General features: G+C 42.5%; 1 protein-coding gene across 1 annotated transcript; it reads right to left on the bottom strand.

Annotated features, from left to right (window-relative positions):
* Window positions 1-12,034: 12,034 nt before the first annotated feature.
* TMEM215 (transmembrane protein 215) lies at window positions 12,035-12,742 on the bottom strand (the record flags this gene model as incomplete). Its single annotated transcript, XM_081103832.1, has 1 exon — window positions 12,035-12,742. The coding sequence occupies one exon, from the start codon at window positions 12,740-12,742 to the stop codon at window positions 12,035-12,037; it is 708 nt and encodes a 235-aa protein (XP_080959958.1).
* Between the last annotated feature and the right edge of the window lie 2,860 nt (window positions 12,743-15,602).

Raw genomic sequence — 15,602 nt, 5'->3', positions numbered from 1 at the left:
TACCCACTCTATTGTTTTGTTCTCTCTTTAGTTGAGTCTGGCAAAGATGGTCAGATATTGGTACAATATTGGAAATGACTTCAGCTTGTAAAGACAAAGGAAGAAATGCAATGAGATTGTTATTGGCAAAAAACATTCTGGTGCTTTCCCCTGTATTGTGCTAAACCTTCTCCTTCCTGCCCAACTCCTAAAGCTGCGTGCTACAATACAGTGTCAAATTCCAGGAAATTTATGTCAGAATTCCTATAGCTAGTAGAGTGTCTGTTCTGAGTGTGCTTTTGTTCATCAGTGGGTATGAGGGATGAGCAGACAGCTGGAATATTTTCTAATGTAAAGTTAAATCTGTACCTTTAAAGGGTGTGGGCAGCCCCATATTACTGCAATAAAGGTTCCATCAGCCCCCCCAGCTTCCATGCTGTTTGCTGACAGCCAAATGTACTTTTAGTGAGTCACTTTGGTAGCTTGAAGACAGTCAAGGTGGATGTATTTACACCATGGAAATTGGTAACCATTCAAATCAGGGATCTCCTCTCCCCCTAACTCTCTCCCTACCTGTTCACTGCATATATATATTGCTTTGGAGAGCTTTCTAGAGAGGCTTGGAGCTGGTTCATTGTCCAAAGATACAACTTGAGAATAATACTACTGATAATCAGTTAAATGAACTGTATAGTGCCAAACCCTGTGTGTAGTGCTTTATATAATTTATCTTGTTTAATTTTTGTAACAAAGCAAGCAAAGTAGATATTATTAGCCCTCAGTGCAAATGAGGTCGCTGAGAATAAGATTCATCCAATCAGATGGCAAGCAGAAATGAGTTTGATGCCATACCTGACTACTGAGCCAGTGATCTTACCTCTTACCGCAGCCTTTCACAGCCAGGTGCCTGGGGCCTCAGTCCCTACTTCTCACCCTCACTTCTCCAAAGCAGCCCCTGTGTTTTCAGCTGAATCTTACTGCTGACTTTTCGGTTGACTAAAAACAACAACAACAACCCATGGGCAATTACCTTGCAATAGGCCAACTGAGATCTTGACAGGCATTGCATCCAAGAACAAGAAATAACCAAGGGTTGTAAGAACCGGGTGTCAGCAACAGAGTGACATTTTGGATTGAGACAGTGATTTTAGTTTCTTGATGACATGATGATGGAAGTTATTCTTTTAAATAGAACTCTCTCACCTACTGGGCTAATATAGGTCAGTAATTGTTTGTGTTTAGGGTTTAACTTCAGGGAAGGTGCTAGGCGATCATCAAGCATATGACTGAAACCATCTCCCCAGCATCCCTTCACAATAATACTCTAATATTTGGTGGGTGCAGAGCACTTTAAATTTGGAATCTAAATAATATCCATAAACAAAAGCCTGTCTATTTGCAAGGCTCCCTGAAGAGGGTGATGGGTGAACTGGATGCTGCCAGTGCTGCTCCTGTGGTTACAGCCCAGACCCTGTCATTGCTTAAAAATGTTCCTTTCAGAAAATCCCATCCAGCATCCACATCCTTGCATCCCTCCTCCTCCCCTCTAACTAAATCTGCTTGTTCTTCAGCTGCCTCGAGGCTCCAGGATCCCAGCTGCTTCGTCTAACAGGCTTTCCAGGCTCGCTTTCCCTGCGGCCTGGAATCCACAGTCAATCTCTATACTGGTTTCCTATGGAGAACACTCAACTTCCTGGAGTTTCCTCTGCATTTGCTCTACAATTCACCCCTCTCTCTTCTGCACAGTGGAGACACATAACTGCCCAGTGACGATGGCTCCACCGAAAGCTATTTTCCGGCATCTTCTGAAGCTCGCAGTGCTTCACTCTAGGTCTTTTATTTTCCCAGGTGTCTTCCTTTCCTATTTCCCTTTATTGTTTTTTTCTGGCCTCCCATCTCTCCTTCATTGCCCCCATCCCTTCAACCACTGCAGGTAGGACTGTCTTTCCTTTTTCAGAGGCAATAGAGGTCCTTAGATGGGAACTCTCCCTTTCATCTTTAAACTTGTCTATAAAAGTATTTCTTTCCTGTTTTAAAAAAGAGCTGCCCTTCTAAGTCCTTCCCCATCATTTAGTTTTCCTGATTGTTTAAAAACATAAATGTGATGGTGCCATTTTTTTTTTTTTTTTTTTTGCTTGAAACTCTCCAGATGCTTCCCATAGCATCCTGATTAAAAAGCAAACTCATTATTGTGGTCTTCAAGAAATGTTTGAACTAAAACAGTATTTCTCACCCCAGGCTGCACCACAGAACTTAAAAAATAATCATGCCCAGTCACCTCCAATAGATATTCTGATTTCCTGGTCAACAGCAATTTTAAAAAACCACTCAAGTGATTTCTTACCTCTCTTGAGGCACCTCATTCCATTCCCAGCCTTGCTCTCCACCTTGATCCCTTCCCTCCACTCTTCACAAACCTCAGGTTTCAGCTTTAAGGTCACCATCTATGGGAGGTATGACCTGAGACACTTGCCTCTACTCCAACTCCCCGTGACGGAAAGTCACAGGAATAATGACTGTGTGACTTACCAGAACACTAAATAAACAAGTTCTGCTTGAAACCAACTTAATAACAAACTATAAAATAATGAGATGTGTGTGCATTACTTGTGGGAGGTTCCTTCTGTACATTGTCCAAATAGTTTCTATGGTGTTTTTGTATATTTCAAATGTGAATTATGTTGAGAGTGAGTGCCATGGCAACCCATATAGAAAAACCCAAGAAAAAGCAACTCATTCGTGTGGCTTCACTCTGAAATTAATTTTGCACAGAGAGCTGCCTGCATGAGTGTTTTTCTATTGAACTGAATCATGATTAATTCAGTTGGATTTGATCAAATACAGGCAGAGAATTTCCTTTTTTTTTTTTTTTTTTTTACCGAGTGTATCAAAATGAATTTAGGGCTGAAAGCTTTCAAATACCAGTTTTCATGTAAATGAGAGGCCAAGGCTCTGACCCCTGGGCTGAGAGAGTGTTGTTGATCCACAATTGATGGAAGGGCACGGATTTTTCATGTGGGGATAAGTCCTGCTTAATAACGGTCCTAAAAAGAAGATGTCAGGTCGCAGAGTTCCTGGGTCATCATCCTCTTTAGCTCTGCCAGAAAGGCCAAGTAGCTGCAGAGCCCAAGTCTCTCCTTCCTGGGCCGGCCACACACGTGGGATTCCTTAGACATGGCAGCACCATGTGCGGGTGATGGTGACTCATTAGCCAGTGTGTCACCGTGTCCGTGAAGTAGTTGTCACTGCCCTGAATGCAGGGCGAGCTCTGGGCAGCAATATGGGCAGCCAATTAAAGAGCAGTCTCTCAGGGATGCCAGTTCCTGGGGACCCAGGGTTCCCTGGGCAGGCTGAGGATGTGCTCTGTCATGTCCAATGAGCTAGTTGGTCCGTCTATCACTGGTGGCTCCCTTTCTGGCTGAGTTGGCTATTTCTTCCCTAATTAAACACTGTGTTTTTCCTCTCAGGGAAAGGAGGAATGGTTACCTATGGGCTGAGAGGAAAGAAGTTTGCTACAGTCCCCAAAGAGGTCTATGGCACTGCTAACCCTATTCAAAGACCAGAGAGAAACCTTTTTAATTAATTCCTGGAGTTGTTAACAGCAAACCTTTTTTAAAAACTCAGCTTCAAGTAATTTCTTTGTTCTATGCCTGGTTTCTGACTCTTTCAAGCCTGTCACAGTCGCCTTATGAAGCACAGAGGATCCCAGAATTTTGAAATTTTAGTGACATCTTGGGCCAGTGGGAAGGGAGACATTTACTCCCTTCAGACCACCTGAACCACAGAGGTGACTGGCGAGTCTCCCCCAACCCCGTCTTTCTTTTTCCTTTTTCCTAGGGAAGATGAGTGAGTAGGGGTCCCTGGCAGGGGTGTTCCCGCAGTGAAAAGGAGAGAGCACAAAGTCAGGTGGCAGTGAAGATTGGGGTTTTCCAGTTTGGGTGGCAGATGTAAGTTTCATTAAACATGTCAGCTGGTTTTCAACAAGATTTTGAGATTTGCAAATGTATTCCCTAACCCTTTCACTCCCCTTTCTATATCTCCTTTCTTCCTAATGTGGCCTCTGCCCATCCCCTCCTCAGCCCCCATTCATGGCCACAGTCTCATCCAGAGTTCTAGATCATCACCTCCTCCTCCAAGCTCCCAGTCAAACCCACCCATCCTGTGGGGCCTCATTAGTGTCTGGCTTATTGTTAATTAAATAAATTACTCTTGTTGAGATATCAGATATGGTTGGAAAAGGTGGTCTTTTGCATTGTAATAGGAAACACTATTGTTTTATCTCATGGAAGGAACACATAGTGAGAACCCAGGTTTGGGGGCAACCCCAAAGAAGGGAATTTTTAGCAATCCTCCACACCTTCCAAAGAGGAAAGTGTCTGTTCTTGTAAAGGACAATTCGTTTCCATTCAGCCTTAGTTCAGGCTACAGAAGGAAAACTGGAAACTTTTAGAAATTGGTTTTCCTTTTGATATATCAAGAGTTGCTTGCCACCCTAACCGGTTTGGCTCAGTGGATAGAGCGTCGGCCTGCGGACTCAAGGGTCCCAGGTTCGATTCCGGTCAAGGGCATGTACTTTGGTTTCGGGCACATCCCCAGTAGGGGGTGTGCAGGAGGCAGCTGATTGATGTTTCTAACTCTCTATCCCTCTCCCTTCCTCTCTGTAAAAAATCAATAATATATATATATATATATATATATATATATATATATATATATTTTTTTTTTTTTTAAAAAAGAGTTGCTTGCCATTCTTTGGTTCAGGCTGGTAGAAGCTTCTTGCCGAAGGTATTAAAACTTTTTCATTTTCCTCGACATTTTAATCAGGTGGTTTGAATGAGGAGGAGAAATCTGAAGGAATACAGCCATCCACAGGCTAAGAGCCCTCACAACCACCCACATTATCTTCAGGGAGAGATATCAGTTCCTCTTTCACAGCCCCAAGCTTATTACGTGCGCTATATTTACTCCCCCTTTTCCCCAACCTCCCTCCTGCTCATCCCTTCCACCTTGCCAGACTCTTTATCTTAAAATCTGCTTCTAATCTTTTCACTTCCCAGTTCAGAAAGGCATCCCTGGCTCTCTGTCTGAGTTGAATGCAGATACTTGACTCTGGCTTCTCAGAACCCCCATGGTAATAATGTTGGCAACTACCCCTTGTGCTGCATTTGCTATGTGCCCCACATTGTTCTAAGCACTTTACACATATTAATCCATTTCATTTTCACATCCCTAGAGACAGGCACCATTATTGTTCCCATTTTACAGCTGAAAAAACTGAGGTACAGAGAAGTTATACTTAAGATCACAAAGCTCACAAGAGGCAGAATGGGGATTTGAACCCATAAAGTGTGGCCCTGGGAGTACCTCCCCTTTAATACCACAGTTCCTGCTTCTCTAAGGTGGGCCCACATTCCTTTCCATCCTCTTTTTTTTTTTTTTTTTTTTTTTTTTTACTGTTTGCTTATTGCATATTCCAGGGATATCACACTGTCTTGATTACTGTAGCATTTTAGTAAGTCTTGAAGTCAGGTAGTGTCAGTCCTCTGACTGTATTCTTATTCAATATTGTGTTGGCTCTTCTGGGTCTTTTATCTCTCCATATAAACTTTAGAGTCTGTTTATCAATATCCACAAAATAACATGCTGGTATTTTTATTAGGATTGCATTGAATCTATAGATCAAGTTGGGAAGGACTGACATCTTGATTATATTGAGACTTCTTATCTATGAACATGAAATATTTCTCCATGTATTTAGTTCTTTGATTTCTTTCATCAGTTTTATAGTTTTCTGCATATAGATCTTGTACATGTTTTGTTAGATTTATACCTAAATATTTCATTTTTTGGGTGCTAATGCAAATGGTATTGTGTTTCTAATTTCAAAGTCCACGTGTTTATTGCTGGTATATAGAAAAGTGATGGATTTTTATAGATTAACTTTGTATCCTGCAAATCTTGCTATAATCACTTATTTGTTCCAGGAGATTTTTGTTGTTGATTCTTTTGGATTTACTACATAGACAATCATGTCATCTGTGAACAAAGATAGTTTTATTTCTTCCTTCCCAATCAGTATGCCTTTTCTCTTCTTGTCTTGACTTGTCTTGTCTTAGTGCATTAAATAGGACTTCCAGTACTATGTTGAAAAGGAGTGGTAAGAGGGGACATTCTTGCCTTGTTCTGATCTTAGTGGGAAAGCTTCTAGTTTCTTACCATTAATGATGGTGAGATGTTAGCTATAGTTTTTTTTAAAATATCTTTATTAAGTTGAGGAAATTTCCTTTTATTTTTGTTTATTTATGAATAAACATTTATCATGAATGGGTGCTGGCTTTTGTCAAGTGCTTTTTCTGCATCTATTGATGTACCATCTGATTTTTCTTCATTAGCCTGCAGACCTGGGCCCATTTTTTTATGTTGAGCAAGTTGTGCATACCTAGGATAAATCCCACTTGGTTGTGATGTCTAATTCTTTTCATGCATTGTTAAATTGAATTTGCTAATATTTGGTTGAGGATTTTTGCATCTATGTTCATGAGAGATATTGGTTTATAATTTTCTTTTAAAATCTTTGTCTGGTTTTGGTGTTAGGGTAATTATGTTTCATAGAATGATTTAGAAAGTATTCCTCTTCTTCTGTCTTCTAAAAGAGATTTTAGAGAATTGGTATTATTCCTTCCTTAAATGTTTAGAAGAATCAGTGAACCCATGTGAGCCTGATGCTTTCAGTTTGGGAAGGTTATTAATTACTAATTCAATTTTTAAAATAGATATAGGCCTATTCAGATGCTCTGTTTTTTAAAATCTATTTTTATTGATTTTAGAGAAGAAGGGGCCGGGAAGAGATAGAAACATCAATAATGAGAGAGAATCATTGATTAGCTGCTTTCTGCATGCCCCTACTGGGGACCGAGCCCACAACCCAGTCATGTGCCCACGGAAATCAAACCATGATCTCATGATTCATAGGTTGATGCTCAACCACTGAGACACCCTGGCTGGGCAGTTTTTCCTTTCTTTATGTAGATCCAAGTTCTCATTTTTTTTAAAGAACTGCCACTGGCTCATAGAGGGAAGCAGGGAGCAGGAGTTAGGTCACTCATGGAGGGGAGAGAAAATGTTCTGGAAAGATTCATTGCTTTCTTCTTCTTATGTAAGATGTGGTTTCCCCAAAGAAACAAGATGCTAAATAAAAGTTAGGGTCTCAAACCACAAGCCTACTTTAACCCACTTTGTTGCTGACTATATTCAATTTAATTTTGTTCACATCAACAAGGCAGAGTTTTCTTTTCATGCCAGAAGGAGGAAGTGGAAGCGAGTAGGCTTTGAGGATGACCCAAATGGTGCAATTTAGAGTTTTCACTGAGCATGGAAGAGTGTGTGTGTGTGTGTGTGTGTGTGTGTGTGTGTGTGTGTGTAGGGGGGTGGGAAGGGTGGGAGGGAGGATGGGGTGGAAAGATGAATAAAATGTTGCCCCTGCCCTCAAAGAGCTGTAGTTGGAAAGGCAGATAACGTACTCAACTAATATGTGCAATGATGGTGGAGGTGTCATCTGACCCCAGGGTGACAGAAGTATTCAGTCTGAGTGGGAAAAGCTAAAAAATTGTGGAAGATGTGGCAGCTTCCACTTGAAGGATGTTAGGGCATTTAGCAGCAGGGGGGTGAAGACAGTATGCATTTGAGGCAGAGAACATGGTTGGCCAAAGGTTCAGGATGGTCAGCTGCAGGGCACAGTCATGGAAGAGCTGAGAAGCTGCTGCAGAGGGTGGGAGGAGCAGGTGGCCTTTTTTGAGTAGGTGCGATGATCTCATCACTTACATAGAAGGTAATTGCTCATATTTTCATGTTGAATTACAGGCAGGTGATTTTCAAAAGCCTAATTCTTCTAAACAAATGTGGTCTTGCCTCAGACTGAAGAACTACCTGTCTCACATACAATGGTTCATTACCATGAAGAATAAGAAAGTGATTAACTACAAAAATGTCATTATATTTAACTTTCTAGGGATGGATTTGTTAAAGAATAGCAAAAAGATGTTTAATAGCTTTATATCTATTTTGTAACCACCCAATTTTGTAACTGTATTATTAGGAGTAAAGCATGCAAAGGCATGTGCTGTCACTGGGGACACTGAGGTTGCAGGCTCTAACGTGGGGCCAGGAGGAGGAATAAAGGAAAAAGTAAAGAAAGAATCCCTAACAAGGGTCAGATCCAGGAATAACTTGCTAGACTATGGAGATTAATGTCAGTGCCCTCCTATTTGTGTATCTGGACAGAATCACGTATAAACTTCTTTCTTTTGGGTGTCCATGGAGTGAGGACTCTGTGGTGGGCAGTGATAAATCAAGTAAGTGATCTCTGATTTAATTGTGTTTATGTGATTTTATATTATCTGGACAAGAGGCTGAGTGGAATTCAATCCTTTATTGAGATATTTGGTTGAGGCAAGCATTTGTTCACATCTCCATCTTCAGTTTAGTTTTTCCAGTGAGGAACTAAAACATAGAAAACTCGTGGGTAGAGTCTATTGAATTCCTGAAATTCTAGTTCATTTGTAAGTCACTGATAGATAACAATTTACATACATATTAAGTATAAAATATATGGTGAGATACTTTAAGAAAATGCTTTTGAAATATTACAAAGTATTTATTATTATCTATTTTTATTTTCATTTTGTTTATTCAACCTTAAGCTCTTGAAGATGGACACCACTGTAATCTGATTTTGAGATACAAATTGGTGATATCTTGACTGGGGAAAGGTCTCATCTTATACTTACTCTTAAAAATACTGGCTCTGACCATTATAAACTTTTGAACAATAATAGATACAGAGGCAGAGCTGCCTCAAACAGACTGTCAAACTGCAGCGGGAAGGCCGGGGAGGGTTGGGGGGCAGGAGGTAGGGGGGTAAGAGATCAACTAAAGGACTTGTATGCATGCATATAAGCATAACCAATGGACATAAGACACTGGGGAATAGGGGAGGCTGGGGGACTGTCTAGGGCGGGGGGAAAAAAAGGACACATATGTAATACCCTTTGTAATACTTTAACCAATAAAAAAAAAAATACTGGCTCTGGTCCTAATGGGGGACTCTTTTGAAGAAGCATAATTTTGTTTCTTACCCTACATCTTGCATCTACACGAGTGAAGAGGAAACCAACAATATTGAGTGTTTTATCCATTTACACATTTCTGCCCCCTCATTCTCATATATAAAGATACAGCTTTTTCAATTGTAAATTTTTACCTCTGTGGGCAAATAACAAATAATGTAACTGTGTTACCAAACAACAGAAAAAAACAAACCCATATGAAACCATCCATAAAACACGGTATCTGACTAGCAATAAGGTATGGCATGATAAATCATGGTACATCACTAAATAGCATATTATACAATTGTTAAATGATAATTAGAGACACTGCATAAAAACATGAAAACATACTTAGGATATAATGAAAATATTAAAGAAAAACACATAATTATAATAGGTAAGGTGCATATGCATATGGAGGAGGCCTGGAAGATAATATGCTAAAATGGAAATACTATAGTTTATTAGGATAGTGGGACTATGGATTTTCAAAAATATTTTCTTCAGTGTTATAAAAGAATAGTAACAGTGAGTTCACCAAATAAATGATGCTGTAGGTGTAGAGGGGAGATATTAATAAACAATTATAGGTTGGTTATTATCAAAATGGAAAACACATTTAAAAGAATTAATATTTCTTCCCACATTTGCCAGATCAATGGGTATTAAGATCCATAGAATTGAAAACATTTTCAAAGGAACTGGTTAGTAAGGTTTGGAAGAGAGCCTGAACTGAACTCTATCTGAATTTTGTTTACCATGGTAATTGCAATAGAGACTAAGTCTTGAAACAATTGTCTAAATATGCTCCAGCTTGGGTATCTTGGCTGAATTTACACTTTGGAATCAAGACACAGTTTCACCTCCTTCAACATATCATTTCCCTCTTTCAAATGCATCCAAATTATCAAGAGGTATTGTGATTTTAGGAAACTAAAATCACCGTGCCAAATCCAAAGTAAATTATATTTAGTGTAAGGGTGTGTGTTATATTACTTAGGGATCCAATATTTAAAAATTTCTCCTCAAAAATATTTTACTCTGAATATCTTCATTTTATTCCCAGAAATGTATTTTGCTGAATAAAAATGTATTTGGTAATAAAACAAATCTGCTTTCACACATTTACAAAATTCTTTTTAGTAGTAGCAAGAATTCAATCCATGTCACATATTAGTAATCATGAATTGCATAACTTTGGCCTGCATTTTGCTGTAACTCACTTCATGGCAGTATATAAAGTGCCTTTGCCACAACGCCATAGGATATTCAACCTAGCGTCAGTCAGTCCCGCTCCTTCCTTCTCAGGGAACTGAGGTGTGAGAAGATAAAATTTGCCCAGGATCACCGACCACATTTGCTGACATTTAAACCCTACCAAAAAACAATTACATATGTTTGATGTTGCATTTGACTAGAAAATTGTGATTTTTAAGGGCATGATGTTTAAAAACAAGAATAATTGCCATACTTAGAGAATTACAGAGTTGGACCTGAAATACACAAAAGAAATATACCCAAACTTTTTGTCCTCAATTCCCCTTTTGGCAAAAAGTGCCTGAAACTATCTGACATTAAAAAGAAATCATCATTCCTTAAAGGATGCAAAATTATTCTGATCTTCAAGATTAAATATACCACCATTTCTATATATAACTCAATATTTCTCTTCAACTGGATCAGATACTATTCTGGCTGATTGACCTCTTGTCTATTACAGTTGATCAAATGAAAGAGGAAATACTTTTTAGGGCCCCATTGTGATTTTTTTCCTCAGCAGCAAAAGATTAAACATGAAATAAAGCAGACCTCTGCCAATGTAATGTTTACTGATCAGATGAACTTAATAAAAAACTGGGCTTTGGTTAATCCTAGTAGATTAACTCTCATTTCATTGGCACTTACTGTCTTTGGGAATGCTGAACAAAAGTACAAATAATGACATTTCTGACATTTCCAGAAGTTTAATCATTGCATGTCATATAAATTCTGCATAAAGTTCAAGACTAAGGTATTGACTTCACAGTCTTTAGATCTGAAAAGGCATATAAGAGTAGTAATCACCAGTACATGTTTTCCCAAAATGTTAAAGACACTTGTATACATATGCAGAATCCATTTTGACTGGATGAAAACAATTTCTGATCTATGAAAATATTACATTAAGTCATTTTGCACCTGATGAGGAAATTATACATGAATGATAGTAAATGTTAGAAAACACTTCAGATAAAGACCAGGAAGTCACTTTAAGTGAAGAATTTAATAAGTAACACAGCCATCTAAAAATGTTAGTTTTTCACATAGCCGGTCACATTTACTTTACTTTATTTGAAATTCCTGATCTTGTCATAAGATATCATAACTCAATGACATAATTCAACTGTCTTTAACTCTCCTTTCTCCAGAAACCATCCTACCTAAGGAGGGATGCAGCTTTTCTGTCCTGATTTTTTCTTCTTTTAACAAATACTAAGTGTGAAAGGCTTTAAATAGATAATTATTTCTTATAATGAAGCATTGTTTTTTTCTTCTTTCAATCTTTTTCAGACCTAAAGCAACTCCGGGTCCCTATGAATAGCCGTTTTTTTTTGCAGCCCACTCAAGATTTGCCTTGCTTTCAGCAGGTACTGAGTGGCACTTGTTGGGTTATTTACAAAACATCCAACATAGTTTAAATTGTTAAAAAGTAACTGGAACTGCTTCCTCTCCCACCCATTGCCTCTTCCGGTGTCCTTAACACTCACCACCCCTCCCTAAAATATGTCCCCAACATGCCTATTTACATGGCTCTCAGGCACCAGACGTTTGCACACCCATCACATACCAGGTCAATCTCTAACAGTGTGAAGGCTGTTGGAGCGGGCAGTTTCCTTCCATCGGGAGCTGAGTGCTGTTTCTATCATGAGTCATGTTTCTATCAGCACAGCGACCCTTGTATGCAAAGCTTAGACTATTGTCTCATGGTCCCACCTGCCTTGGCTCTGATTGATGTAACAACAGTATCTGTCATAGGGACTGTTCTGCTTGTAGGAGCAAACGATGATACTGTCCTGGGGCACAAAGAAGATGCTGTCCTCTGGCTCGGGGCACTCGGACCTGTCCCAGGCTGAGCACTTGGCATCCAAGGCACTGTAGGTGAGGGAACTGCCGGAGGGACAGTAGCCGTCCAGGTATCTGGAAGTCTCCTCCTGCTGCCCGCTCTGGACCAGGCTCTGGCATTCTCCTTCTGCTGTGGGGGTGGGAGTAGTGATAGAGCTGGCCACAGGCACCTCGGCCTGCCCCTGGGGGGGCAGCTTCCCCCGGAGGCCTGCCTCCTTAGCCAGCTCCTCGGAGCTTCCCTTGCCTGACTCCAGGTCCGAAGGGGTCCTCAGCAGCTCCACCACCTCCTTGTCCTTGGGTTTCCGGAAGCAGGGCAGCTTTCGGACCCAGAGCAGCTCATTTTCGGGCCACTTGGTGCACCCCTCAGTTTTCCTGGCCAGGGCAATGGCCGCGATGCCTGGCAGGCAGATGGCTGGTCCGATGGCCAGGAGGGGTATGTTTCCCAGAGTCTCTCCTTTCATCCCCGAGACAGTGAACATGAAGCCAAAGACCAGGAAGACACTGACCAGGGCCACCACCAGCCCCGTCCTCGGGTTAATGTCATCAGGCCGCATCTTTCACTCATCCAGGTTGGGGCTTCTTGCTGGCCAGGGAGCAGCTCCGCTGTCTGTCTTCCGTCACAGAGGAAACCACAGCGGGTCACAAGAAATCCCCAAGTCCACTTCCCACCCACCCACCAACTCCTCTCTTACTCTTGGTCTCTCTCCACCTGTCTGACGATCTTGGTCTCTGCCTCTCTTTATCTCTTGCCCTGTTTCTGTTGCTCTTTGTCCATCCGTCTGTCTGTCTGCCTGCCTGTCTGTGTCTTTACTATTTTAACCTCAGTCTTTCATATAAACGTCCTGAGGTACCTGAGGTTTCCTCCTGTCTCCAGTCTCCTGGGAGCAGGGAAAGAAGCCAGTCGGAGTCTCCTTAGGAACCTCCACAGCAGCTGTGCCCTCGACTCTCTCCCTTGTTCCCGGGAGGAAAGCCTGGCTTTTCCTCCTGACAACCAGGAAGTGGGACGTGGAAGCCTGTCTTTCCCAACAGTGCGCGGGTCGCGGTCCCCAAGCTCTGGCAGCTCTGGCGGCGGTGCTGGCTCTGCGCGCGGACTTCCAGGCGTTGGAGGGAAGGAGGGAAGGAGGGGGGAGGACTTAGTGTGGGAAAGAGGGACAGCGAGCGCGAGCCTGTCCGCGTTACATCACTTTCAGAGCAAGCTCAGAAACAAAGGGACGTGTGGGGGCGCGCGGGGGGCAGACCCAGGAGCAGCGGAAGAGGCTGCCCAGGTCCAGTCGGATCGTCAGAGCAGCCGGGATTCGTCCCTCCGCTGCCCAGGAGGGCTGAGCAGGAGGCTGGACTCACTTCAGTGCCCGGGAGGGCCAGGGGGGCGAGGCTGCTGCTGACCGGGGCGCAAACTCGGAAACTCGGCTCTATTCGCCCACCGGGCAGCCTGGGCTCCGAGGACCAGAGCTGCCTGCCGGAGATGTCTTTCCGCACCTGGACCACTCTTTAGTTACAAATCGGGATGATTCGACCCGACTGACGGTGGCTCCTAGGATTTACCCCAACCGCTCCTCTCTCAACCTCAAGGCTAGAGTCTAGGGTGCTCGGAGGCGGCACACCTCCAGGTGCCTTGCTGCTTTCGGTCCAGGCGCTGGTGGCAGCGAGCGGTGCTCAACAGCGCTCCCGCCGCGGAGCGGGCTGAGACCTGGACGGGCGCCCAGGACCGGCGCCCAGGCCGAGTTCATGGTGAGGGGTGGGTGCCAGGCTTTGCTCAGCCCTGGGTGGAGTCACCAGAGACTCCCCCCAGGTCTTCCAGTTTCGGACTCTGGAGGGGGTGGCCTTGGAGCCCGGATCCAGCCAGATCTGCTGGGTCCAGGGAAGAGGGCTCTCGCCGTCGGATTCCCGTCCTTACACGTCGCACCCAAGACCCTGATAAAAGGAGAAGGGGGAACCTCGACTGGACGGGACTGGCTGACCAGCCCCGCTACAGTTCCAGTTTTGGGTGGTTCTCTCCTCCCTTGCTGAAGCTGGTGTGCAGAGCCAGTCTCCCTCCCACGGCAGCGGGTGATGGATTCTCTGGCCCCAGGGGCAAGACTGGCTTTGGCCGTGGTTCTTCAACAGGATGCCCATTTGGGGTAGATGGGGAATAGTGAGGGACAGAACAGGGTATGGGTACATTCCTTAATACAAGGCACTGCCTTGGTGGGAAGAACTTTGACATCCAGGCCTTCCCCGCCTCTTTGTGTGCTTGGGAAAATGACTGGATTGGTCTGAGAACCAGTTGACTCGTCTGTAGAAGGATAATCTTATACCACGTATGTGAGGGAGCAGTCTGAGCACTAAATGAATGTGACGTTCCTAGCACAATGCTTGTTACGTGGTCCCTTTCATAAAATGGTTGAAATAGATATTTGCATACTATGTCATAATCAATGTAGGCACAAGCCAAAGCATGCATCTTGCCAATGTCCAGATTCCCCCTCAGGACAGTAGTACTTCCTGCCCTTCAAACTGGTAAGATCTCCCAGTATCCTTTCGATAATGCCCCCTTGTATGAAGTTAGCATGAGTGGTGTTTCTTCTTTGAAATGCAAAGAGTCTCTGGTATGATAGGCATTTCTCTGAAAGTGATGCCTCCAAATTAGGCCTCAATTGACTTATGCTTTTATTGTCAATTTAGAAGAGATGATGGAGGTGGCCATAGGGAATTTTTACATTAATTTTTTATTGAAGTATCATATAGAGAAATGAGCACAAATCATGAGTATACATTTGAATGAATTTTCACAAAATGAACATGTCCATTCAACCAGCACCCACATCAGGAAGGAGACATTTTAGCAACCCCCCCCCTCACCCCCATACTTGTATGTCACTCCTCTCTCCATCCCCCAACAGATGCCATTATCTTGACTTCTAGCAGCATGGATTACTTCTGCCTGTTATTTGACTTTATGTAAATGAAAAAAGAGTGGAACTTTCCATTCTCCTTTCCTGGTACCTCACACTTGTACCTGACACATAGCACCCTCTGAAATTCATCAATTTGTTGGATTCTCTCTCTTTTTTTTTAAGTGGAGTTATTTTTTTATTGTGGCAAAATATACATAACATAAAATTTACCATTTTAACGATTTTAAGTGTACAGTTTAGTGGCATTAAGTACATTCGCATTGTTGTGCAACCATCATCACTATCTATGGCGGTACGTTCTCTCTTCCCGCGACCAGCGCCGAAAGGGATAATGCGGGGGTTCCAGAAATCTTGAGTAGAACCCGATGAGGGTTAAGGAAGAATGAAAACGAGACTGAGACAGAAACAGAGGTAGAGGCTGGGCCTGGTATGGCGTCTGCCTCTGATTGATGAACAGAGCCCCCGACACCGGAAGTAAGTTTAATATATACTCAAAGTAATAGGAAGTTTCATCACATCT

Source organism: Myotis nattereri (genome assembly GCF_964212035.1).
Source record: "Myotis nattereri genome assembly, chromosome: 12".
Taxonomy (NCBI): domain Eukaryota; kingdom Metazoa; phylum Chordata; class Mammalia; order Chiroptera; family Vespertilionidae; genus Myotis; species Myotis nattereri.
This window is presented reverse-complemented; position numbering and strand designations above follow the sequence as displayed.